At 36.7% G+C, this 26,772-nt stretch overlaps 1 protein-coding gene across 1 annotated transcript in view; it reads left to right on the plus strand.

Moving 5' to 3' along the window:
* The window catches only part of UNC80 (unc-80 homolog (C. elegans)), a 242,259-nt gene that overhangs the window by 82,067 nt on the left and 133,420 nt on the right, over positions 1-26,772 (plus strand). Inside the window, 5 exon segments of the mRNA XM_012661211.1 lie at positions 1,904-2,116; positions 9,363-9,498; positions 12,343-12,476; positions 18,445-18,610; positions 25,777-25,877. Of these exon segments, the coding sequence (XP_012516665.1) occupies positions 1,904-2,116; positions 9,363-9,498; positions 12,343-12,476; positions 18,445-18,610; positions 25,777-25,877 (750 nt within the window).

Genomic DNA, 26,772 nt, shown 5'->3' on the forward strand with positions numbered 1-26,772 from the left:
GGTATACATATACCACATTTTATTAATCCACTCATGTATTGATGGACACTTATTGGAATTTTTGAGGGCTGCATTTCAGACATAGGTGATGAGGAAATGCTCAAGGGGCTAATTTACTTGAATCATCCAGTGTATTTGAGATACTGTGGTACTCAAAAATAGGAAGTGGCCAATGGTGCTTGTACAGGGAAGAAATTTAGGAAGACTTCTCAGAGGAAGTAACTAAACTGAATCTCAAAAGTGGGAATTTTCTGGATGGAAAAGGAATTTAAAGACTCTGCAAGTCAAGGGAATGGCATATGGCAAGGTATAAGATGTCATATTTGGGAAACTGCAACTAGTTTAATGTAATTGGATCAGAGCACTTGAGATGGGGATAGAAAGGGAGATGAGCCAAATCACAAAGGTTGTATATGTTTATTCATTATATGATGAGATGGATGGAAACTGTAATAGATTTTAAATGGGAAAATGGTGTGCTTATATATTTTAGAAAATAATATTACATGGGACTAATATCCCACTTTTATTAATAAGTAGTTAATTTTTACTTGCATTCTACAAATTATCTTTTAATGAGATTTATATGAGTATAAATTAAGACAAATATAAATACTAAAGAAGAACTAGCCGAGGCCTGTGCATCAGTAGACCTGGGTTGAATCCTGTATCTACCCCTTTCCAGCTGTATGATAGTGAACAAATTATATCCCATTTTTTAAATCTTAAAATGAGGATATTATTTCTAGAACACATGGTTCTTCTGCATTATAATTCATAAAAGTTAGCTGGCACACAATTGATACTCTGTATTAACCCCTATATTTAACATTATGGTTCAATGCATTGTTAAGAATACTATTGCTGAAAATGATGAAAATTGTTTCAGTGAAAGTCTGTGGTTACTGAGTGACCTGTGTTTATTAGGTAATCCTAAGATGTTGGATAATATCGTGATGTATTTTTTAAAATCTAACGCAAGTCAAAATGCACATTAATAGTTGATATATATTTTTCTTATGACCTATTGACCTTCTGTGAGAAACTTCACATCCTTTCTTCCCTTAACTTTTTTTTTTTAGCTTTTAAAGATTTCAGTAAAGTTTCTGATTCTTACCAGCTTCTGGATATTAACTAAAGTCTGTATTTTCTTTCATTTTTTCAAGTATGTCTTGACTTGACAAGATGGAGCCATATTTTTCTGAATATATGCTCTGTTTTTCATTTATTAATTAGAGAATCTTTTCTTTGTCAAACATTTTAAATTGAAACCATGCCTATTTAAGCACAATCTAGTCTGTTATTCATGACAAAATAGAAAGGAAAAAAAAAAGACTAACTCACCAAAATCTAGTAAGGACTTCCTTTTCTTAACACCCAAAATGTGAAGACACAATTATACTTCCTTGGTACCTCCTATGATCATAGGTAACAGATTATTGTTGGTATAAATCACTGTAGGCATCCTTGGTTAAAATAGGGCTACTTATAAAAATTGAATATTTGTTTGATTCATATTAAAATTTTAGGGTCAAAAAAAGTTTCATATTTAAAACCTTACTAAAATCTCTTTCACTCTTGCACTCAAATCCCAGCTGCCTTAAATATACAAAGAAAGAGGAATGTAATTACTTGAGATTCCTGAGAAGAAGGCAAATACTACACAGAAACCTGCTTAAAATATCTAACTCTTCAATATCCAAATTTTTCTCTCTGGTTTTGTTTTCCAGATTTTCCACTACTATGTCAGCCATACTGACACCACTCTGGGAAATCTGATCAAACAAAATCAAAATATGGAGATTAAAATAAACTAAAAGTACAGAGCAATTTCCTTTAAGGCCAATTTAAAGTTATCGTTCATTAATCCTACATTGTTCTCTCCCTCAACATCCCTACTCAGGAAGCCCCCGTGGTGGCCAGAGCAGCCTTGTTCCTGGAATGTGCCCGTTTTGTTCACCGCTGCAACCGTGGCAACTGGCCAGAGTGGATGAAAGGGCATCACGTGAACATTACCAAGAAAGGCCTTTCCAGGGGCCGGTCTCCCATCGTGGGCAACAAGCGGAACCAGAAGCTGCAGTGGAACGCAGCCAAGCTCTTCTACCAATGGGGAGACGTGAGCTTTCGATTTTCTCCTATAAAAATGAGGGTGCTTGAGTGAAGTGGAGAAGTCTTTTGATCGATCGTGTTTATTTGGAAGACAATTTATTGTCTGTTATGTACCAGGCACTAAAGGAAATACTTTGGGGGGAAAATAACTCATTTAATCTTCCCAATAAATCTATGAGAGACATTACTATCTCTCTTTTACAGTTAAAAAAACTGAAGATTATACAGGTCAAGCAACTTGCCAAAGTTTACGTTTGTAGTAAATCAAGGAACCAATATTCCGTTTCCCAGGTTGGATTCCAAAACTTTGCTTTTAATTGCTGTATTCATCAGGAATCATCTTTGTGAAAGTCATGGTTATAATTGTTAAATACTCACGACTTTGTTTTGGCTTTCTATTCTAATTTATATTTTCCAAGACATGATTTTTTTCCAATTTCTTAGTGGAATTTTCTCTTTTGTTGATGTGCCTCCTGTAAGTTGCCTGAAAGCCTTTAGAAATTACACACACACACACACACACACACACACACACACACATGCACACACATATATATGTGTGTGAATAAATTAAAAACTGAACGAATGAAACTTTTTCAGGAACTCTAATAAAATGGGCCCTTATAATTACAACTTCTTTACCACGGGGGGAAAAATGTAAGGAATAAAAAGAAATTCAAGAGGACTGAGATTTTTCATGCCAATTTTGGACAGAGCCAAACCCAAATACACATAAAGAGAGTTTCATATATTCCTCTTTCCTTAAAGATTACCCGGAGTTTGTTATAATTTCTCTTAATAATTCAGTTGAGTATATCTACTAATGTGCCGACTAAGGATATTCTTCCTCCAGTTTTACCTAGATCTCTTTTGTGAAATGCCGAAGTGATTCAAAAGGCATAAATTGTATTGTGTGTGTGCAGTCTGTCTACAAGAGTGTATTAATAATTCCCTATTTAATTGCTGTCCTTTGGGTTTTCTTTCTTAGAAAGACATCTTATGTAAAAAAAACATATAAGATATGTTTCATAAATATCGAGCACAACACCTTCTTAATGCTAATGTTGCTGATCAGAACTTAGCACTGCCCTTTTCAGGCTTCTTATATGTGTAAGAAGACATGTTTTCTTCCACGTGATATCCATTTTTTAAAGTCAGTGAGCCAAGTTATTGTGTGATTCCACTGTGCTTATCTTGCATTTAATTATGTTTGGATTTAATAGCATTAAGCATGAGAGTTTATACAAGGCAAGCAGTGTAAGTGAAATGGACATCCTGAGATACATAGATTCACAAGTAATCGTAGGAGCAGAAGGAATGAAAATCCATCATCAAAAGCCTGTCATCACTCCATTGTGCATTATTTTATTAATAAGATTCATAAATTAGAGAGGGTAATTTACCAGGCTAGAAACCAAAATAGTGAACCCAAATTCTGAACTTGTTTTTTTTTTCACTGATAATGTGACTTGTGCATGTTGCATAAATTCTTTACATCTCCATTTACTCAGTTGTAGAATAAGCAGCTGAATAGGTTACTAATGTAAGGATTACTATTTGTTTTGCTATAAGCAGTTTAAAATTATCACAGTGGGGGCAGAGGGAGGAGAAAACTTGTCACCAGTGTTGCAGTCTGTCCCTGGATGTTCAAAATAATGTGGTTAATTATTGCTCTAAGGCCTTACTGTTACTTTGTGTGAAGGGGACATTTTATTTTCCCTCTTTGAAGGTTTTCCTTGGCCTATGTACAGAGCTCCCATAAAATATGGTTTCCTATGAAATATGAATTTTCCCCTAAATTTGCTTCGTGAGTAGTTGTGCCAATAAGAAATCTTAGAAGCATATGTCACAGTGGACAAAACACAAAGTTGGAAGAAGAAACACAGCTGGGTGGGGGAGGTGGAGAGTGAAGTGTGGCTGCCCATAAGCATATTCTTCAAAGGTGGTACCTTTTAAATAATTTGTAATGCATTTGTTTATATTATGGTTGAGAGACGATAGCAAGATATTAGAGGCAGAAATGTGAAAGCAAGGCCATGGGAAAGATAGGGAAGATAGTCAGAGGCATATTTTTTGTTTCTATGCTCTTTTTCCAACTAGTTGTGCAGGAGCCCCTCATCCCCTCACTCATCCTGAATGTCAGAAACCTGGTTGCCCCTCTAGTTACAATATAAGTAATCAAGTTACTGCTCAGGCTTTCCTGATAAGTAAACATACTTGCGAAACTCAGTTTATCTCTTTCAAATTTAGTATTTTTATTAAAATAGTGAGTATTTTTTCAAACTACCTCATTTCATGAATGCTGTTAATATTTTGTGACCTTGCTAAAATCTGGGATGACTCTTTTCTAGCAGAGACCAAATTTACTTCTCTTAAAATAATCAGATGAAAGATTTGTATCACCAGGGAACAGAGAGCAGGTGAAGGGTTGTCCTCATCCCCAACCACCTTTATTTTCTATCCAAGCCATATTAAAGTAACTCAGCTCTCTGCTGATGAATGTATTCCTATTTTCTACAGAAGACTAGGTAGTTTTGAACACACCCTCTCTCAGGGCAGTTGAAGATGTAAAGTGTTCTGATTCAATTGTTCAGTTCTTTTAAGGGGATGGATGTTTTGACCCCTTTAATTATTTCTCCTCAGACAAAAAAGGTAGGCAATTATGAATAACTCATACTCATGTTACTTTATTTGGAGAGGTTTTGCTAGACAGCTTCTTCTCTTCCTTATTAATAATATTAAATAACACATGAGAATGCTTTTGGCGATTTGCAGGAATTGATAAATTATAAACATGTTTGTATATTCATAATTTATCACTCCGGGAAAGGTGCCCACAGACCTTCATGTGACTTGAAGAAAAAAGACAACTATCATAGAATGCCAATCTCATTTGTAGTCTGGAACGTAAACATACCAATTTAATAAAAATCAATTTAATTTAATAAGAATAACAATGTACCATCAATGGCTAATATTATCTTTAACTCCAACAATTTGTAGACCACCATTTTAAAATCTTCAATTGATAATCTCTGTACTCTGTTTACACTGATGTTATTCCAATTCTCATATTTCTGCTCATTTTATTAACTTTATGTAACGACAAGTACAACTATTTTAGTCTGCTTTAGACTGAGAGAGTCCATATGGAGGCAGCTTCCATTGGAAAATGACAAAGCTGCTCTTCACGGCGCCCTCCCAATCCACAGCCTCCAGAACCACAGAAGTCTCCCAAGCAAGTGGCCTTGGAGCTCAGTGCAGTCCAGTCTGTTGGAATTCTGAATACACTCTCCTCTGATCTCCTGTCCTCCCACAGATACATATCAGAACCTTAGTGACATCGGGGATAACTCCCTTTCCTGAGATAGACCTAATTTGGGATCTTTTAAATAAGCAATGAGATTTGGGGTCACTGTGATAGATAATTAGGCCAGTCATCAGGGTTTTCAACTTTATTATCTCTTCAGGATAATCTCTTTGTTTTCTATCTAAAACAATATTTAAAAACTTTATGGTATAAAACACACTGCTTTCAGTCCTCTGCTGACAAGATACCTTTCTTTATCCTTTTCCTTTTTATTTTCTAAATAGAAAGTCTAAAAAAAGTAATGTAAAATTCATTTTAAACTAGTTTTAGTAAAAAAAAAAACAAAAAAACTTTAGTATTTTCTAAAAGTCTAATGTAAGGTTACATGAAAAGTCTAGAAAGTCTTTTTAAAAAACCAATTTTTGTGGGTTTGAGGGCAGAAGTAGGTTTTGCATACAACTGGCCAAATTCTTTAATGTGGAGAGATGTGATGTTTCAACCCCCTTTTATTATCTGTCCCATTTAAGGAGGGTTTTATTAAGAGGCCTCTCTGAAATGACAGCCACAGTTTATAAGCCCATTGGTTTCCCACAAGAAGGAGGAAGTGCTAAGCATTAGAGGATTTCAGATTTGTAAGGAGATTGTGACTGAAGGACTTCCCAAACAGATGTTTCCAGGACAAATGTCCTCTCACTTTCGTGCAGCATTTGACACTGCTGACTGCCCACACCTTTCTCTTCTTTTTTGTCTTCCACAACCATTATCCTCTGGAGTCTTTTTGCATCTCTGTGCCCAGTCCTCTCTCTCCTTCCCTGGTCCTCTGCCTCGTCCTGCCTCATAAATGTAGACATTCCCCAGAACCTCATGTAACTCCCTCCTTTATAATTCACCCCAGGGTTACATCTGTTCCTGTGCTTTCTGCTGTTACCTGCATGGCGCAGCACGGACTTCTGTATCCATAGCACTGTTCAGATCCCAGGCCTGCATTGGCAACTGCACTTTGGAGCCTTTAACTTATTAATACTATCCTAGAACTCAACCTGACTGAAATAAAACCCTTCTTCTCATATAAACACACCCCACCTGCAGCCCTCCTGAGCTTTCTATTCTTATTAATGACATCACCATCATCTCAGATGACAACCTTTGGAGCACATTCCAAACCTCCTTCCCCTATTGGTTTTATATCACTGAGGCAAGCCCATTAGGTCAGATCTTCATTACTTCTTATCTGGATGATTAAAGTATTTTCCTATTTGGTCTCCTCCCCATAAACTCCCCTCATCTAATCCATCCTACACACTGTCAGTGAAAGTATGTTCCTATGGCACGGCCCACTCAAAACGAAACATTCATACCGATCTCCCAGCCTCCAGACTTGCCCTCTCTAGCTCATTCTCCAAACTGCTGTCAGAGTTATTAGGCTAAAATGCTAATTAGATTGTGTTTATTACCCACTCACAATGCTTCAGTGGCCCTCCTTTTTCCTTAGGATAAACCCCGAATTGCTTAGTCTGGAGTCACTACCCTCTCTATGACCTTTGCTCAAACCATTCCAAAGTTATGGATGATGAAGTCAAATGAGCTAATGTACCTAAAGAATATTTATCTAAATCCTTTGCGCCTAATATGTGTTCAATAATAATAGGTTATGACATTAATTTTTGAAAGCAGAGTACATGCTTTTCTCTGCATTCCTGGGCAGCTAGCATGATGTCCCTCGAATGAGTTATCAGGTTACTCCCCCCACTCAAAAACTACTTTTCCTCCTTCTTAAGAAAGCAAAGTGAAGTTCAACCTCAGGAACTGGAAGGTCCTCCCAACCTACCTTTCTAGATTTCCTGCACGTCATTTTCTGTCACAAAATTGTGTTCCAACCAAGTGGCCTCCTTGTCAGCCTCTGAACATCTGGTGCATTTCCATGAACATGGATCTTTTGGGACCCTCCATCTCAGTATCTACTCTCCTCATTCTCCATCAGCCAAAACATTAATTCCTCAAAGTGTGCAGACTTTGAGACATTTTGATTCTCTGAACTGAATTTAATCTCTCTATCTTCTGAACGAATAAGCTGCTTTCAGTCTCTTTTGCCACTGAACAAGTTGTTTTGGTCTGTTATTACCTCCTCAATAGACCGTAAGCTCTTCAAAGGAAAGAACACAGGCATAGGTAGTCAGACACTGTGTTTGAACACAGTTCACCATCTGCTGAGCAACCTTGAGCAAGTCTCCCAACCTCCCTAACCTTCCTATTTGCCAGACACTGATCTTTTTGTACATGGGTTTACAATCTACCAGGGCACGTTGAAAAAAGGTACTAGTGCACTACTGTAACAACTTATTCAACTATGTGTTTTATTTAATACCTAACAAATTACCTCACTTAGTAAATATTTGATGAATGAGGGAAAAGAATTAGCATAGCCCTAAGGCATTTTTCTAGCCTTGGATGAGACATAGAGATCTAAATTACTACTTAGACGTTTATTATTAGACTAGACAAAATCATTTTTGAGCAACTCTTCAAACTTTATAAACTGTGGGTTTAACTTAAATTGCTTAGTTACAACATCCTGGAAGGATCAATGTAGAAACTTTTTTTTCTTTAAGTTCACTATCTGGTTTGTGATCTCCATTCCAGGATCAAAATTGTATGTCTCCTCCTTTGGAGAAGTCTCCAAAATAGTAGCATCAGGATCAGCTTTGTGTTGTGGTGGTGGTTTTGTTTTTATGTTTTGTTTCGTTTGCTTAAAACTTCTCAAGTTAGCAGCTAAAATTTTCAGATCCGGCGTTATCTTTCCACACTGCTTTCTCATCAGCATGATTTTTGCTTCCTGGATTTTAGCTCCTCTCTTAATTCCAGGTTTTAATGAGACCTCTTTGTTTCCAGATATCTAAGACATTCAAAAATGTCTTTTTATTTAAAGAGTTCTGATCATATCTTTGTATGTTGGTTTCCAGTGTGAATATATTTTCTTACATGCCCAGAATTTAGTAATTTTTCCAAATATTTGCAAAGTATGATCCAGGAAGAAAGAAAAAGGCTAGCTGGAATTTTGTTCTTACTAAAGCACAGAGTAACCAAACTGTCAAACCCTAAGTTCAGTGATGAGTTTAACTTTTTCCATGATTCTCCTCCCTAAATTTGTGTCTCTTTCATTGTTGCATATAGTAGATGGTTGGCATGTAAGAGGAATTAGATAGAGGTAATGTTTTGTGTCTCTTCTTGTGGAAAATTCCTTTTGGAAAATCAGAAAGTAGTGAATGATGATTCAGAAAAACAAGGATGTTGGTTCTAAGAATACCATGTAAAAGCCAATATTGTCCATGTGCTGAGTTATTAAAAGTCATATTTCTAATGTCATTGTTGGGTGCTCTACCAAAAGAAAAGTATTTCTTACTAACTCATAGAGAATAATGGAAGGAGGAACGAAGTCTATAAAAGAAGCCAATAAGTACATACATTATGGCAGATAGAAATAAAATCACAGCAACAGAATTCTTGCCAACTTCCAAACTCATTAGCATGACGGTGGCATTCCCGTAAAATAGCATAATCAGAAGCACTCGGAGGAACTGTGCCTCCTTATTTTTTACTGCAACAAAATCCTTCGTTAAAAACAACTGCATACTTCTTTGTATCAGATCTATAAAATAAATAACCTTTGAGTAAATGGAAATATTTTTGGAAAAAACATTTGTACAAGTATACAAAGGTGTCATTCCAGTTTCTACAAGTCTTTAGACTAAATGACTGTGGAGATACTGGCAAATTTCTTTTATCTCTGGGTTTTCATATTGGCAGATATGGTGGAAACAACACTATGGCATCCAGAGACACTTATGTGGAAATAATTGGTTGATTATGTCCTCTGTAATGTGAAAGACCATTTTAGAGTCTGGTATACTTTGTGCTGTTTCATTCTTTTTTCTCCTTGTGGTAGGCAATTGGCATCCGATTGAATGAACTGTGCCATGGGGAGAGTGAGAGCCCAGCCAACCTGCTGGGTCTCATTTACGATGAGGAGACCAAGAGGAGACTGAGAAAGGAGGATGAGGAGGAAGACTTTTTAGATGACAGTAAGGAGACTCCCTTTACTACAAGAACCCCTGCTTGTAAGAACCTCTGCTTTAGGAGCACTTAATATTTCTCTTTCCTCTTTCACATTCTTACCACCACCTTCCCATGTCTCTCCACTGCACCTTCTCCCCCTTCCCCCATGCATGGATGTAAAGCATGTGCATAAAGCCACACAAGAAGGCAAGAAACAGAAAGAGAAGAAGATGGGCAGGGTCAAGGAGCTGCAGGCAGTGTGGAACACCCACTACTTTTTAGTCTCTAACCCTTGCCATTATACAAAGATTAGTAGTAGGCCTCTCTGAGAGAATACAGTTGTGGGAAATTACTGTCCCAGAAGAGATTTTTTTCAGGCTTTGTGGTTTATTATTGCTCTAGGAAATAAAGTCAGACCCAATACAATTGAACAAGAAATGCTTTCCAAATGACTAAAATATTGAAATATTTTAAAAAGTACATTATAGCATTTAACATGAAATGTAAATATTAAAATACTCAGAGGCTGCAGAACTGTGAATGTCTGCTGCACTGTATTTATTTATAAGATTTAGAATTGAGATTCCTCATAGAAGAGTAGAGGCAGATTCCTGTCATATCCTTCTCCAACACCATTTTGTGCATACGTGTGTTCTACACCACACAAGCTTATGTGTATGTGTACCACCGCCTTTTATGGAGGATAAAATTCCAGTTATGGTTATGAAATTAGTATCTTTATATGGTGAGGATAGTGAAATCTCTTCCTCTTGACCTTCCCTTGCGGTTTGACATCCCAGCTCCCTGGTGATATTCGAAGTGTTGTCCTTCATTAGGTGGTGCCAAACCTACTGCATCCTTGAATTGCAAAAGGATGGATAGAGTGTAATATTGAACAAAACTAAATAATAATCAAAGAAAACCCTTAAGGTCTTCTTTTCCACTTTCATACCAAGGTTTTTTTTTTTTGCATTTTTTAATCATTTTGTCCCTTCTGAGATCTTGTCTAATCAGAGAAAATCTTCTTGACTTAACTGTTGACAAAACACCAAATTCTCACATTAGTCCAGCATAGTGATGAAAGTTGGCCCCAAAGATAGTCTAGACAGTCTCAGAATGCCTCATGGAATTGAGTCTGTTCCAGAGGAAGACTTGAGGATTATCCAGCCATCACAGAAGCTAGTGAAGGCCTGCCATAAGACCCATCTAGCCAGAAGGCATCCACAAACCACCCTGTATCTTCCAGGACCCTAAGAACATGGAGGTGCTAAACCAACATTAAATGGATGCATCCTCCTAGGCCAAAACAAACTTGAATCTCCATTAGACCACCTAAGTATCATTTACCAATATGCTATGCCTGGTATATTAGCTTTTATGTTCAAACCACATAGAACTAAAACCTTGAGCATTCTAACAGGATATTTCTTATGATAGCCATGAGATAGCCTGGACAAAGACCAAGTTCATTGTCTACAGGACTGATAGGAACTCTGGATGATAACCTCAAGAATAAAAGGACAGACCCAGAGGTTGACACTGAATGTTTAGTGTTCATTATTGTTGTTTTTTAAAGTTTTGCACATCCAGGCAATTTTTAGTCATATAGCCTTCATTAAATATAAGATTGATATGTCTGATTTAGCTCCACTGCTAAGTCAATACATAGCTCATCTTGCATTTAAAAGCTAATTATGGTGCAAGCAACTTTAAGTCTGGAAATTCTACAGAAGTTTGTCTTTTCCATTCTTAATGAGAGGCAATCTTCAGCCACATATTAACTCTGGAGAGAAAATAATGGTTTTCATGAGGAAACAATAGCTTAGCTATCTTCAGAAAGACCATAATTTCTACCTATTGTCAACTGAAATCATGAAGTATGTGTTCTATTCAATTAAGAAAGCCTGGCATTCAGGAAACATTTTAGAGATATTTTTAGGAATGTTGACATGCAATGATACTGTGATTGCTTGATGACTTGATTCATTCAAAATAGGTAACTATTTCCTTTCTTTTATGAGAGACAAACTCTACATGGCTTTGATCTGAACACTGTTAAGTAATCAGTACATTTCTGTGTTATTTGTGATGACACATATCCGAGAATTAATCCTAAGAAATTTAAAAGTCACTATGGTGTCATCTTGGCCATTATCTGTCTTTAGAGCAAAATCTACTGGTTGGCCTATGGTGAAGACAATGTTTTACTAATTCAAAGATGAGTATTCTTCAGACCAAAACAAATATTTGCACACTTCCAGTGTAGCTGTGCCTTAATATAACAGGCTAGCTTGTGTAAACTGTGTGATCAGGTAAGTATATCTTATCTGTGTTGTACAAATACTCTAGACTAGAGCTGAAACTTCACTACCCTCAGAACATCAAGACAAACATCCCTCATAAAATGAGCTGATATGATTTTTGTAACTCCAAATCCAGTTTCTTGCCATGTACATAGTCTAAATCTGACTGAATAACAGTGTGGAAATCTTGCAAGACTGCTTTCCATTTCTGTTTTCATTAAAAGCCTTTCTAGTTTAGTTGGAGCTGCATTTTATTACTCTATGATGTTTTAAGGAAAATAATTTAGTTCTGCTTGTCTGATACTTTAATACTGAAGCATTCTTTATAGAATGACAAAATGGAGGAAGAGAGAAGTGTATGGCAATGTATAAATTATGCTAGAGAGAATATGTCAATTAAATTTAATGTAGGTAAAATCTTCACATGTAATTTGATTTTGGACACATATAGGTAACATTCTCATATGCAATTTGATTTTATATATGTGTGGCTATGTCCATCAAACTGTGCCTCTCTGTATGTTTTACTGGTTGGTCTTCTTATGAAAGAACTCTTTTGTTCCATAGGTACTGTGAACCCCTCTAAATGTGGTTGCCCCTTTGCCTTGAAGATGGCAGCTTGCCAGCTTCTCCTGGAGATTACCACCTTCCTGCGGGAGACCTTTTCTTGCCTGCCCAGACCTCGCACTGAGCCTCTGGTGGTAAGTGAAAGCTCGCATGTTAACAACCAGGCTACTTGGAGAGGCCAGACATGTGACTAAGTTTCTAGTATTCAGTTTTTTAAAATGCCCAGTGGCCACTGTATCACATAATTTAAAAATTCAACCAAGGGATTTTCATACATAAAAAGAAATACTCTTTTCTTTATTAAAAATAATAACTCTAAAGTTGACCTAGAAATCACTAAAGATAACACTACTGAGTACAATGTTCGATTGATCACTGTCAGTTATGCTGGGAATATCTGAGAGTCTTTAGGTCCCTTTACTGTGCAAAGTACGAGGAGTTTTATGGCTAATGTTTTCCAGAACTCATCAACAGATTTTTTTTTGATACTGACTGCTCATAAATTTATATAGAAATATGTTTCCGCTTCCAATGAGTACTCTCATTTAAATTATGGGTGAAAGACTTCAGTGTTTAGTGTCTAAATATCCTCAAACATATATTATTTCTGTAGTATTTCTTATAAATTGTGTATAGACAGAAAAAAGACACCCCCCCCACTCACATATACATATACGTACACACTCATGAACCACACTCATGAACCATGTACCCTCAGGGCCTGATTTATTTAACCAAGGACACAAATATTGTATTAGAGCCAGGAGTTGCCCCAGAGGGTGTGGTGCCCCTGCACACCTGGGGGCTGATTTTCCTTGGCCCTCAGCTCCCTAATGAATGCTGAGTTTCCAGTGTTTCTTTCATGACAGGCATCATGCAGCCAGAGCTGAGGAACCAGAGAAATTCTTTTTTTTTTTTTTCCTTTTACATAAGGCTAATACCACTCTCCCAGAAAAATTGTTACCCTAACAATTTATGTGCTTCCATTTAAGTGAATTTTAGAATCCACCACCTCTCTTGCTTTTTAAACCGAACTTGGCAGGCATGCGGAGGCCATGCCCCAAGCAAGGCCATGCTGGGCAGGAGCAGGGGAGGGGTGAAAGAGTCAGCGCTCTGGTGTCGCTGAGCAGCACCTCTGTGTCTGAGTTTCCAATGTTCTAGGAAGCCCTTTTCCTCACACCCCAGAACATAAAATGGATATTTTAAAGTTAGAGATATTTATGAGTAGAACATATGTTTTTAAGAGAAACTTACCTATATTTGGACTGTGAAACTGTACCATTAGGATATTGGAAGGAAGTTCTTTCTCCTGCCATTATGTAATTTCATATTAACCTGGGCCTTTAATTTTCTAAATTACCGCTTTCACTGTTATATTGAGACTACTCTGTAAAATCAAATCAAGGCTACCACTCAGCACATGTGTTTAGTTTACAGTCCAGTATAGTGCAACATCTGGTCTGTAGGACTCTACCAGTGTTATCCCGATCAACATTCTCATTACATTGACATCTTCATGAAAGCACAGAGTATATCTGCTATTAACTTTTCAGATTTTAATTGGTTACCATTTTGATTGATTGTGACAAAAATATAAGAATCTTAAAGACTGACTCGGTTATTTTTGTTCTCTCTTTCGATTCTATAAAGCTGTAGTTTAATGTCCCTTATTGTAACAAATTTTATTTCTTTAAAAATCAATCAAATCTTTTAAAAGTTACTGTATAACCCACTGGCAGACTCGTAGAAAATGCCAAGAAACAAAGCAAAAACAGGACCCACAGTGACTCAGTCAACAAGAGGAAAATTTTTACTTCTACAACACTTTTAGCTAGGTCTCAGAAATTTTTTGTTCCTTACATTAAGATTTTCGTTGGTAAGTGTAGGTTTATGTATTGTGTTGGGATGCAGCCTTTATCACCTAAAGGAGGAAAGAAGCTTTTTCTCATGTTTAAGCTATCTAACTACAGTTGATAGTAAAGAAAAATCACGCCACATTCTAACTTACTGAACTGTTTTGCCAACACAGAAATGCTTGAAATTGTTTTCTGTTTTTAAATTATGGTCAGAGCACATAACATGAGATCTATACTCTTAACAAGTGTTTAAGTGTATAATACATTATCATTGACTATAGGTATATTGCTATATAGCAAATCTCTACAGCGCTTTCCTCATGCTTGACTGAAATTTTATGCCTGTTGGTTAGTAACTCCTCACTGCCCCTCCCCTCAGCCCCTGGCAACCACCATTCCACTCTTTGATTCTATGAATTTGGCTATTTTAGATATTTCATATAAGTAGTATTTGTCTTTCTTGTGACTGGCTTATTTCACTTAACAAAATGTCCTCAAGGTTCATCCATGTTGTCGCATGTGGCAGGATCTCCTCTTTTATAAGGCTAGTTTTTTTTTTTAGAAATTGTACTATATAGTGAATCAACAAAGCATAAAGTTAGCCAAAATGAAATAGTCTGAAGTTTTAATAAAACACTTGCTGCAAGGATACTTACAGACCTGTGGAGTGCTTTATTAGTTCAGTAACAGTTTTAGTGCTATGAAAATAAATAGCTACCTCAGTAACTATTTACAAAATAATATAAGATAGTATACTAATCATATTAGAAGCTATAAATGATCTGATATCTGATGCTTTGAGATGAGAAAGGATCAGGAACACAAACTTCTACCAAGAAAAATTCTTTCTGATAGAAATGTCATAAGGCCATTTCCAAAATGGAAGTTTAAAAAAGTCCTAGTTGTATTCAAAATATGGAAGAGATAGCAAAAGAACTTAAAGTACAATAATTAAAACAACAGTTAATTTGTGTAACCACAGTTATTTCATGGCTAGAGTCAGGAAAACTCAGGAAGCCACTGAGTTGGTGGAGAATGGAGATAAATGAAAAGGAAAAATTATGTCAAAACTATTAAAATGTTTTTAAAAATATGTTTTTACCAACTAAACAATTTTTCCCAGATAGAACTCTAGATGTAACTTAATTAATGTGCTTTATTTTCCCCAAAGAAACAACTTCTGGTAGCATTTTTATTCATTCTTTTTGTAAACCATACATATAAATTATGTCTAAAAAAAGGGAAAAGCAGCATTTTTGTAAGATTCATAGTCTAAAACAGCATAATAACCAAATGTTCTCTAAATATTATCTTCCAAACTTGAGAACAATAAAGGAATTTTTTAAAATATAATTTTGTTTATAAAACTGCTGGTCTATTAAAATGTTTCCCAACTGAATTAGTTAGACCAACAAACAATGACCATGGAATAAAAACAGTAATTCCCATCAAATGCAGAGATGAGTTCATAATAATAAAGAAGAAGGCAGTAAAGAAGTCTGTGTGTGTCTGCATCCATTCATTAGAGAAAACAGCATAATATTGGATGTTTTTATGAAATATTACACTACAAGCTGTACCAACTGTACCAATGAGATTTTTAAAAATCAGGTTATAAAAAATATACTGCTAGATTTCAGTTATAAAATCAGAAGCAAAACACAGAAGCTAGATTCAGTTATAAAATCATATGCAAAACATAGTTTATATATACCAAGATTAAACTGATGAATATTTATTGAGAGTAGAGTATAAGCAAGGTTGTGTGATGGTTGCAGGGGTGGGGGTGGGAGTGATACAGAGATGAATATATTTGTAACAGGAGAACTAACACATATAAAAAACTATTTACTGAAGCAAAATATGAGTGGCCCTGAGAAAGTAGCAGAAGGCTATGGTTGGCCAAAGAAGGGACAGGAAAGAGCCAAAGAACCTTCTTGGAAGAAGTCATATTTGAATGTAGTTTTGAAAGATTAGGTGGGATTTTAACAAGCAGATAAAAGAAGAAATTGGAAGGGATAACTGCTTTTGAGAATCAGAATTATTATATTATTATTTTGTGTCCCCAACTAAGAAATTTCCCTAATTAAGTTTGGCTACCACAATGGGAAGTAGATTAGATTTTCTTTTCCTGAAAGGGGTTAATTTCGGGGAAGCAATTATAATTCTAGGAATACATTCCTAGAATATTTTTGACAATGTTAAAATAGATTCTATGTAGTTCCTGTATTTTTCTAGAAGTGATTTAATTTTCTGAGTATCAAAGTGTAACTTCTGTTCTTAATCCAAAAGAAAAAGAATAAACATGTGGAGTCTAAAATTTCATTTTATTGATGACAACCAAAAGCATAAGATCTTAATCTTGGTGCAAACTAGGTTTTTAAAAATATTTTTGTTTTGTGTATCTATTTGAATCTGATGTCAGGATTAGAAAAATACTGTATAAAAATAAAGTTAGCATTTTATACAATTTTTCATGTCCTCCGAAAGTGCTTCATAGATTAATAATTAAATATGATCTTTAGGATGAGCAAGTCCCTATTCACAGAACAAGTCAAATTTTCAATTCAGGACCTCAAAGGCTAAACTTCTACTAAATAATTATATACGCTTTGGGTGGATGCCCAGTAGTGGAATTGCTAGATCAAATGGTAGTTCTACTTTTAGTTCTTTGAGGTATCTCCATATTACTTTCCACAGAGGTTGTACTAATTTGCAGTCCCAGCAGTGTATGAGTATTCCTGTCTCTCTGCATCCACATCAACATTTGTCATATTAGGACTTTTTGATAAAAGCCATTCTCGCTGGAGTTAAGTAATTGTGGTTTTGATTTGCATTTCTCTGATGTTTAGAAATGTTGAGCAATTTTTTATGTGTATGTTGGCCATTATTCTGGCTTGGGTGGTGCAAAGGCAATATATGTAACCAAAATGTTTGTACCCCCATAATATTCTGAAATTTGAAAAAAAAATTAAAAAGACAAAATGATAATTATACACTCAAGGCTTACATTACTGTATGGACGGGATCATTCTGTTCATCAGCAGAGAGTGATGGAACCCCTCTTATATGTAGGTCCTCCTAGAAGAAAGTAAGAATCTCTCCCAATGCATGATTCTGTTTGGAGCCTCTGGCCCTCACACATGAGATTTCTTAAGCCCGAATTGCCTTTCTCCACTTATTTACCAAGCGAACTTTACTTAATCCTCAAGACTTAACTCCAACATCACCTCTGTATTCATTTTCTATCTCTGCTGTAACAAACTACCACAGATTTAGTTATTTACAACAGCACAAGCATGTTATCATGTAGTTCTGGATGTCAGAAGTTCAAGACAAGTCTCACTGGGCTGAAACCAAGGAGTTGACCAGGTTACATTTCTTTATGGGCTCTAGGGAAGCATCTGTTTGCTTGCCCTTTATTCCTCTTCTATAGGCCACTTACATTTCTTGGACTGTGGCCCCTTCCTCTGTCTTCAAAGCCAGTTACATATCTCTCTCATCCTTCTTCCACAGTCACATCTTCCTCTGACCACAGGCTACAAAGGTTCTCCACTTTTAAGGATTCCTGAAATTAGATTGGGCCTATTTTAGCTAATACAGAATAATATCCCCATCTTAAGGTCCTTAAGCTTAATCCCATCTACAAAGTCCATGTTGTCATGTAAACTAACATCTTTACAGGTCCCGGGAATGGACACCTTTGGGGTGGGGCCATTATTTTGCCAACCACAGTTTTAAGTCTGATTTCTAAGCTCCTAAGCTTAGTCTGATTTCTAAGCTTTCAGTCTTGGAATTTATCACCTGTTTCCCTTGTCATTTTCTATTTTGGGATTCCGAGTTTCTTTAGGAAAAGAATCATTTTTTATTTATCACACAGTACCTATCACATTCATACTTAATGCATGATTATTTCATAAACTGATAAAGGCCAAAGATGCAGCCAAAGCTGTGGACAAAGAGTTAGAAGGTGAAGAAGCTGGTTTCAGATTTGGAACAAGGTCTATGCTATTGGAAGGTAAAGTATCTCAGGATAAGGGAAAAAACTATGAGTTAGGGAAGATTTTATTTATTTTTTAATTCAAGATTAGGTTTCAATGGCCACAATCTAAAATTGGCGTTAGATAAAGGAATTTGGCTGTTTCCGTGCAGTTGTATGTAACTCAAAGTGGAGGGAGACTTGCCACAAGCCCAGTGCGGGGCTGGGGAGATGCCGGCACTCACGTGCTCCTCGCTGACATTTCAGGACTTGGAGAGCTGCAGGCTTCGTCTGGATCCTGAGTTGGACCGCCACAGATACGAGAGGAAGATCAGCTTTGCTGGGGTTTTAGATGAAAACGAAGACTCAAAAGACTCTCTCCACAGCAGCAGCCACACCCTCAAATCAGATGCAGGTGTTGAGGAGAAGAAAGGTATGGAAAAACAAGGATTAATTCATGTTTCAGTGTTTCTCATAAGATATTTGGTCTGGGATCTTAACTACAAAATCTTGTGCCCAAAAATCTGGCTCCAGGTAATACTGCTGGTGTAGGCTCAGTGACATAGGAAACCATACTAGTTAGAGGTTCTACTCTGCAGTCAGAGAGGCCGGGCTTCTAATTCCAGCTCAGCAACTCTCCAGATCCCGCTGAGTCTACGATGCTATCAACTGTAAGATGAACCATCATTATAAGAAAGGAAAAACACTCCCAATTTGACTCTTAGACAATAATTTCTTATTACTTAGCTTGTATTTTATTCTTATTGAAAGAGGACTTTCAGATTTAATTAAATAGATCTTTAGTCTTCTTATTATTATATAGCCTTCTTGTGCAATCAAAAAAATATATAAATAAAATAAACTGGTTAAAATTTTTCTAAACCATCTTCAATTCAGAGTTCAAATTTCTTAATCATTTTTCAATGAAGAGTTCTCAATTTCCAGGTTTTTCTTTATGATAGTGTCCTTTATGCCATCAAAATGTTAATGATAGATCAGTTCTTAAATAGATTCATAAAAGGAGTAAAGTTATTTGCGCTAATTAAGCCAACTCGCAAATTGTATAAAGTTAGCCTACCTTCAGTCCCTCTTCAGGAAACACATCTGACTTATCATCTCACCCACTCTCCCACTTCTCACTACCAGTTGGCTCCTTGGGGTAAAAGACACTGGCTCCCCTTCTGTGTATCTTGCTTCTGGTGCTTTAGATGTTCACATGGACACAAGCAATAACAAAGGTATCATAACTGCTGCTGGCAGTAATGATCCTAAGATATCATTGACTGAATGATAAATCTCAATTTATTTCAGATATGTTAAAATTTGAAAAAGTTATGCATCTTAAAATGGATGCAATATAGTAACTCACTGTGTGGCTTTGTCCAAGTTACTGACCTTCTAACCATAGTTTTCTTTTCTGTAAAGTTGGGTTAATAACACCTATTGCATTGCAACGCTGAAAACTTTAAATAAGACGATGCAAGGAAAGCATAAACTTACGACCTGGTGAATAGTAGGTACATAACAAATAACTATTGTATTGTTATTTTTTATATCATGACATATAGATTAGAACCCACATAGAAAATCCTAACTGTGAACTAAAGATTGCAAAGTTTTAAGCTGCTTTCTAGTCTTCTTTAAACTGTCAGCTTCACTATCTGATTTGCTATTTCTAAAATTCCATTGTCTTTCAATGCTTTTCTAATGAATGTCAATTAAAAGAACATTAGCACATTTTTTAAAAGAGTCAAAGATGATTTTATGCATTGAAGTATTTTCTAGTGTCATATAAACACAATGATTCAATAAATATTGGGTAACTTAATGAATGAATGATTCTTAGAAGGAATAGCCCTGTATAGAGGACTATTTCTATATAGGAATATAGAAAACACGAAATACTTAAAATCTTGTAAGGAATGGATATACATTGGGAAAATTTGAATATTTCAAGATCAGAATATCACAACATTTTAATAGTTAATAGCTAATAATGTTATGGGAAGGATAAGCCAAGTCCTAAGCAATTTCTGAGTATGAAGGTGTATCAAATCAATATTTTTTCGAGTATGACTACAGACAAGGATACCTGCATATGATGAGAAAATTCTATGTTTTAAACAAATCCCAAAGGGATTTTAATTTAGATGGCAGTCTTTTTCCTCCATTCAAAGTTATTTTGCTAATTATCGTTTAAAGTAGTCAAATAAAAATTGCTAATACTGACATGGCTAAAGTAGAGCAGAGTAAATTCTATACCCATTTAAAAAATAAAATATTAATTTTTAAAAACACCTTAATTTCATGATTGTTTACATAAATAGACTTTAATATTCAAACACTCAAATGCTTAGTATTTTTTCTCCTCATTAAATGGCTAAGTTAATATATGAAAGTTGTTTAATAAATGAAGAAAAGAAAACTGAAACTGTAAATAAAAATGAAAACATATCCCTAAAATATTCTTAATCAATTGGCAAAAATCTTCCCGAAGATTCCTAAATGTTCCTAATCTACTTGACAAACTGATATCAGTGACTAAAGCCAATGTGAAAATGGGGATGATGTGGACCCTGCTAACTAAGATTATTAAAATTTTATATTATTTGTTTTTATAACACCTAAAAATGTAAGTTTTAGAAATAAACAACTGGAGGACAATTCAGATTCTACCAGGGAAAACTAAAGTAAAATAATCCTTAAAACTAAAAATGTATGCCTAAAATCCCCAAGCAGGGTCTGTCAAATCATTTTACCAATATGCCCAAATACAAACTAAAACTAGTATTCCAAAATACACCTACTAGTCTAATCATTCAACAACCATGTACTGAGTACCTACTGTGTGCCAGGAACTATCACAGGTTCCTAGAATACAGCAGTGAACAGGAAAATTTTCTCACATATATTTTAACTTATATTAACCAATGGTTAATAACTAATAGTTATTCACATACTAATGAGTAATATAAAATGCCAGACTCTTAGGTGGAGATAACTGATATAAAGAAAAACAAATCAGGGTCAAAGCTGTGACCTGGACTGGGAGGGAATGAGTCAGGGAAGGCCCCCACAGTTGACATCGAGTGAGAACTGGGTGACATGGAGGAGCCAGTCATGCAAAGGGCTGGGGAAGGAATCTTCCAAACAGAGCGCAGTGAGAACAAGGCTCTGATGCAAGAATGAACTTGGAGCATTTGAAGAAGGGCAAAAAGACCAACATGGCTGCAATGGAATGAGTTGGGGGAAGCATGGTAGGAAATGGGTCAGAATGTTATGCAAGGTGCAAACAGGGTCTGGTAGGTACGCTTAGAAATTAAATTCTATTTTAAGTGTGTCAGAGAGCTGTTAGAAGGTTTGACCAGAAAAGTGATATAATGTGTGTTTTTATGCATTTAAAAGATGACTTGAGCTATGGGAGTCAGAGAGAGGCAGAGCAGTTAGGTAGCTACATTATTCTGAGGAAGAAGGGATGGGGCTTTTAAAGTCCTGTTGGTATATTGGAGTGTAGAGCCAGCAGGACTTGCTAATGGGTACAGTGCGGGGTGAAAGAAAAGCGGGGAAAGATGTTTTATCCAATTTAGATGAATTTGTTTCACTTGCATACTAGTTCTTGTTGTCATGGCAATAAAAGCTAAAATTCAGTGCTGTACAATCTCAACCGATGTTTTTCATGTACAATACCAAATCTGAATCCTAACTGCTGTGCCCCTTGTAAATAACCAATACCGTAATTCTGAACCCTCATTTTTCAGTGCTACAGGATGTCTCTAATCATCTTTGGTGGTAGAACAGGTTCTCAAAATTAAATTTCTTTCAGATCACATTAATTTGAGATCATTTTGATGCATTTGTAAGCTGAAAGGCGTCATAAAATCAGGCAAAAAGTGTTAATGTGTGCCTGTGTAAAAATGCAAGAATTGTCTCTCTAATCTTTTTCTCTACTTCCCAATCTATTAATACTTAGACATGAAATTGCACTAGTAGTCATTAAAAATGATAATTATATTTTGTTTCAGACCTATTTCAGATATATGATAAAGTCCCAACTAAGCCTAAGAATAATATTGAAAAATACAATGGGTATTGTGCTATAATTAAAATACAGCACTATAGTTCATAGTCTTTGTGGAATTTATCTAACTGTGTTGCAAGAAATTCCATCCAGATGTGAAATTCGATTTAATGTGCTCAGGGAGCTCCATGAGGCCTTTATTAGCTGACTGGTGATAATTTTAGTCTTTCTCAATCACAAGAGTAAATCAGAGATTAAACATTCACGTTGTTCACCAGAAATTCTGCTGGGCTCCTGTATATGGCATTAAAAGTATACATTTAACTAACATTTTAAAGAGTTATACAAGTTTTATCACAGTCACATAATTAATTCTCCTGTGGGTGGGAAACCAGAAACAAATGCAAACTTTCTGACTGGGACTTTTAAAAATAATAACTATGCCTTAAATAATTAGTAAGAAATTGTGTTCACCCCTTAAGAAGGTAAGCTTACAAAACTGGCCCCTTCCTGATAATGGACTTTCAGCCCTGAAAATTTTATTTATCCCATCCTTATAAAATCAATGTGTGACAATACCGAATCTTCAAAAGAAAAGGAAGGAGGTATGTATATGAAATAAGAATGCTTTCGATTTTTTAAACAAAATAGGTCTCAAGTTTAAGCGTGTTTATTTTACCCTTTTATTTTCCTTACTGATCACTGTTTCTTCCAGAACACAAAAGATGAATAATGCATGTTCTTCTTGGTACACATAGACTGTAAGGTTGGCTCAGGGTGTTGCAACATTTCGACTCACCTCTCACCCAGCCTTTTGACTGAGAGAAGGATGCTATGAAATCACTAGGTGCATTGAAAATGGAACCATTTCACACTCATGCTCACCCAGGCACCCCAATGAAAACAGATCCTTTAGTGCCTTTGCTGAGGAGCAGAGCGGAACCCACTGCTGACTGTTGGAGAGAGAAGCACCTCTTGTTTTTATTTTTTAATAAGGTATTCCAAAATGAAGGGGTTTACATGACAGCTCTCAGAATTCTGTAAGTCCCATTTCAAGAGAAAAACAAAAACAGATGGTTTGTGGTTCTGTTGAATCGAGTAATCGTATGATATAAATGTACTAACAGTCCTAGTTGCTGCTGCTGCAAGGGCACCTCATGCTTGTGAACCCTGGGCCAGAAAGAGAGCAGGTTGTTCCCAGTCCCAGTGAGCTTTGTGTCTAAGAAAGAAGCTGCACCAGCCCTTCCTGGGGGCCCTACCCTCCTGCCTGCAAGACTGAGGGCTCGGGAGGAGCCTCTTACCCAGAAGTGCTGCTTATTCAGGCCAACAGAGAGGAGGCTGATCAGGGACAAGTTGGGGAGAGCTTGAATATAACACTGGCTGGGGAAAACTAAAGGGGAAAAAGCCCTATTTTATTCTTTTAATACAGTTCCCAGCAGGAAGATCAGGATAGGAGGTTCTCGCCTGCTCCAGATTAAAGGAACCCGCAGTTTCCAGGTGAAGAAGGGGGGTTCCTTGTCCAGCATCCGCCGGGTCGGCAGCTTAAAGAGCAGCAAGTTATCACGGCAGGACTCAGAGTCTGAGGCTGAGGAGCTGCAGCTGTCCCAGAGCAGGGACACTGTCACTGACCTAGGTAACATAGAGGAGTGGGGTGTGCAGGGACGTGGGGGGCAGGAAGACAGGGCTCAAGTCCTGAAACAACCTGAAATCCACTTTCTTACACATAAATAGATGGAGGGCAGAGCCATAGTTTAGACAACTCATTCAGTCAGAAAACCATACTACCCTCTAGAGTCACCAGTCACCCTGTAGAGCAAGGCTGCTTGAGCCGTACTGTGCATGTGGGTCACCTGGGAGTCCTGTTAAAATGCAGATTCCGATTCAGCAGATCTGGGGTGGGGATCTGATATTCTACATTTTTAACAAGCTTCCTGGGTGAAGCTGATGCTGCTGATTCAAAGACCACGCTTTGAGCAGCAAGGATATAGCATATACATTCGGGAAAGAAAACGTTTTAAAGACAGAGATAGTTTTTTGAAATCCATATCTTCTGATCAGGACCTTCTAAGTCAAACGTAGAAATTCCCTTGGAGTCGGCTCTCTATATTTTAAAGTCTCTATTTAACAGTAAAAACAACCAAAATGTCAGAGAGGAAAGATTGTCTTGATCTGACAATTAGCGATTTTCATTTCACTTCTCAGGGATTTGTTTTCTCTAACTATCCCATGGGAATAATTTACTTCTTGCCTACTCTGTGGGAATGCTCTAAAGATAAATTAGGAGATGGTTATAAAATGCGTTAAGCACCGAAGAATGAACTTTATGTATAATGAAAGCATTAGAGTTGTAGATTGTCACTATAGGATCCAAGGAGACTCCAAATCCCAAAATATGTTAGTCCAAAATATTGGCCCTGATTAGCATCTTAATGGACAAGAAAAAGATTAAGTAGGCATGCAGGTAGAGCTCACCAGCTGCCTAGCATTAACTATTAGGTAAAAGTTGAAGCACATTCCCTTTGCTATCCAATCTCTATATGAAAAGCAAAATAGAAAGCTCTCCTTTCTAGGTAAGTAGTTTCAAAAATCAGTAACAAATGTGGATAAATTATCGATCGAGTCTGCTGAAATAGAAGCTGAGTACATTGAATCAAAGAAAGTTTAAAATAAGAAATGTTTCTACGTCCACCCACCCTCGCCTTTGAAAATAGCTAATTTATGCATTACTTAAGATTCAGCTTATTTTTTAAGGAGACAATTTAAAAAATCCTGTGACATCTTTTGCTACAGGTCTGAAGCTATAACATTATCATCAGTTAGTTTGGGGGGGAAAGTATTGTAGTTAATTATTTGAATTGATCAAATTATCCTGACCAGCTGAGTCAAAATAGCCATCCTAGAGACATTGTTTTGTCATTAAAAAGACCCATAAAAGCTTTTAGATTCAAGGGAAAACCATGTTGTATAGTGTAAGTAGTGAGTTGCTGAGAGATGTCTCCTTCATACTTTCCCAGAGAAAGGAGTTTGGACACAACAGTTGTCCACAACTGGACATAATTGCTTCCAAATTCCCTTAGTTTTTCTGAGGCACCTACCCATCTTTGAAATAGCTCTGATAGAAAAGTCTAGTTGCTGGAACAATAGCAGTAGCTGCAGTCACAGCAACAGTGGAGGCAGCAGCGCACTGAGAGGCCACTGCAGATGGGTTGGGGTCCCTACTTAAGTACACCTGCGAGGTCTGGTCAGTCTGGAATGGATTTGGGCACACTTAACCAATAACTGGCTCATTTCAGCAATTCAAGGACTTGACTCTGTTTTTCTTTTTTTTCTCTGCTCCCATCTCTCAAAATGGAAGCCACCATAACAGAGATCATAAATGTCTTTGAAATTGCCAGTTCAGCTGGTGGTGAAGGGAACAGCTCCTATTAATACTCCACCAACAAAGTCAGTGCTATGCCCTGTAATCTACTGGGTCATGGTAGTCTGCCCTAGGATTCAAAAGCATGGACAACTATACCATACCAGTATGCTCTCAAGGGAGACCAAACATTGAAACCTTGCATGTTATTTTTCTTTTGAAGAAGGGAGTCCTTGGAGTGCAAGTGAGCCCAGCATTGAGCCAGAAGGAATGAGTAATGCCGGCACGGAGGAAAATTACCACAGAAACATGTCGTGGCTTCATGTAAGTAGGAATCTCAGAAAGAGCCCTGAGATCAATTTCTTTTGGCATTAGGAAAGTTCCACAAAGGGAGGACAAAAGATTACACTAAACCATCAATCCAATTTTGCCTTCAAGAGAAAGCAGAGGCTTGTATTTTAGCTGAATCTCTCAACACTCTTTAGGATTCGTGTTATGCTGGATTGTATTCATTTTAAGCTTAACTATGACAAAGGCCTTCTGTTATGGCTGGGTTATGGGTCACCATAAGCCGGGGAAAACCATGAGGGGTCAGGCCGAGTTGGTGGTCAAGATAACCTGAGTGACACAGTCGGAATATCACCATCAGTTTTATACAGGTTACCAAGAGTGCTGAGAGCAAGATCATGGTGTCAGTCTTGGATATATATTGGATCAAATTGTAAATTAGGACAAGGATATTCTAAGATGATGAAGATCACACCTCAAAGGGCTATCCAAAGGGCATAGGCAGGAAGGGATCCCAAGGAAACTTTGAGCATACATTGGAGTTCAAGATTTGAACTGGATGTGAAGAAAGAAGTAAGGAGAAAGGTAAGGAAGCATACATAATCTGAGATATTCAATTGGCAGCGTGCTCCAGCGCCATTATTGGTCATAGATACGTGCTTTTACCATTCACCCTGACCTTAATCTAACTTCCTGGCAGGGTTAGGTAAGGGCTAGCTGGTGCATTGTGCTCCTCAGAGCATACAGTGCTGCGCCTTCAATATGGAAGTAGTCACCAGAATTGCCTGATTTTAAGAATCTCTGAGGCAGCTGTTTTTAAAGTAACCTTTTTAGTGAAGTCTAACCTATACATTGAAAAACATACCAAACCTGTGAGTACAGCTCAGTGAATTTTTACAAAATAAACACACCTGTGTAACCCTTGCCAGAT

Source organism: Propithecus coquereli, unplaced genomic scaffold (genome assembly GCF_000956105.1).
Source record: "Propithecus coquereli isolate 6110/MARCELLA unplaced genomic scaffold, Pcoq_1.0 Scaffold70, whole genome shotgun sequence".
Taxonomy (NCBI): domain Eukaryota; kingdom Metazoa; phylum Chordata; class Mammalia; order Primates; family Indriidae; genus Propithecus; species Propithecus coquereli.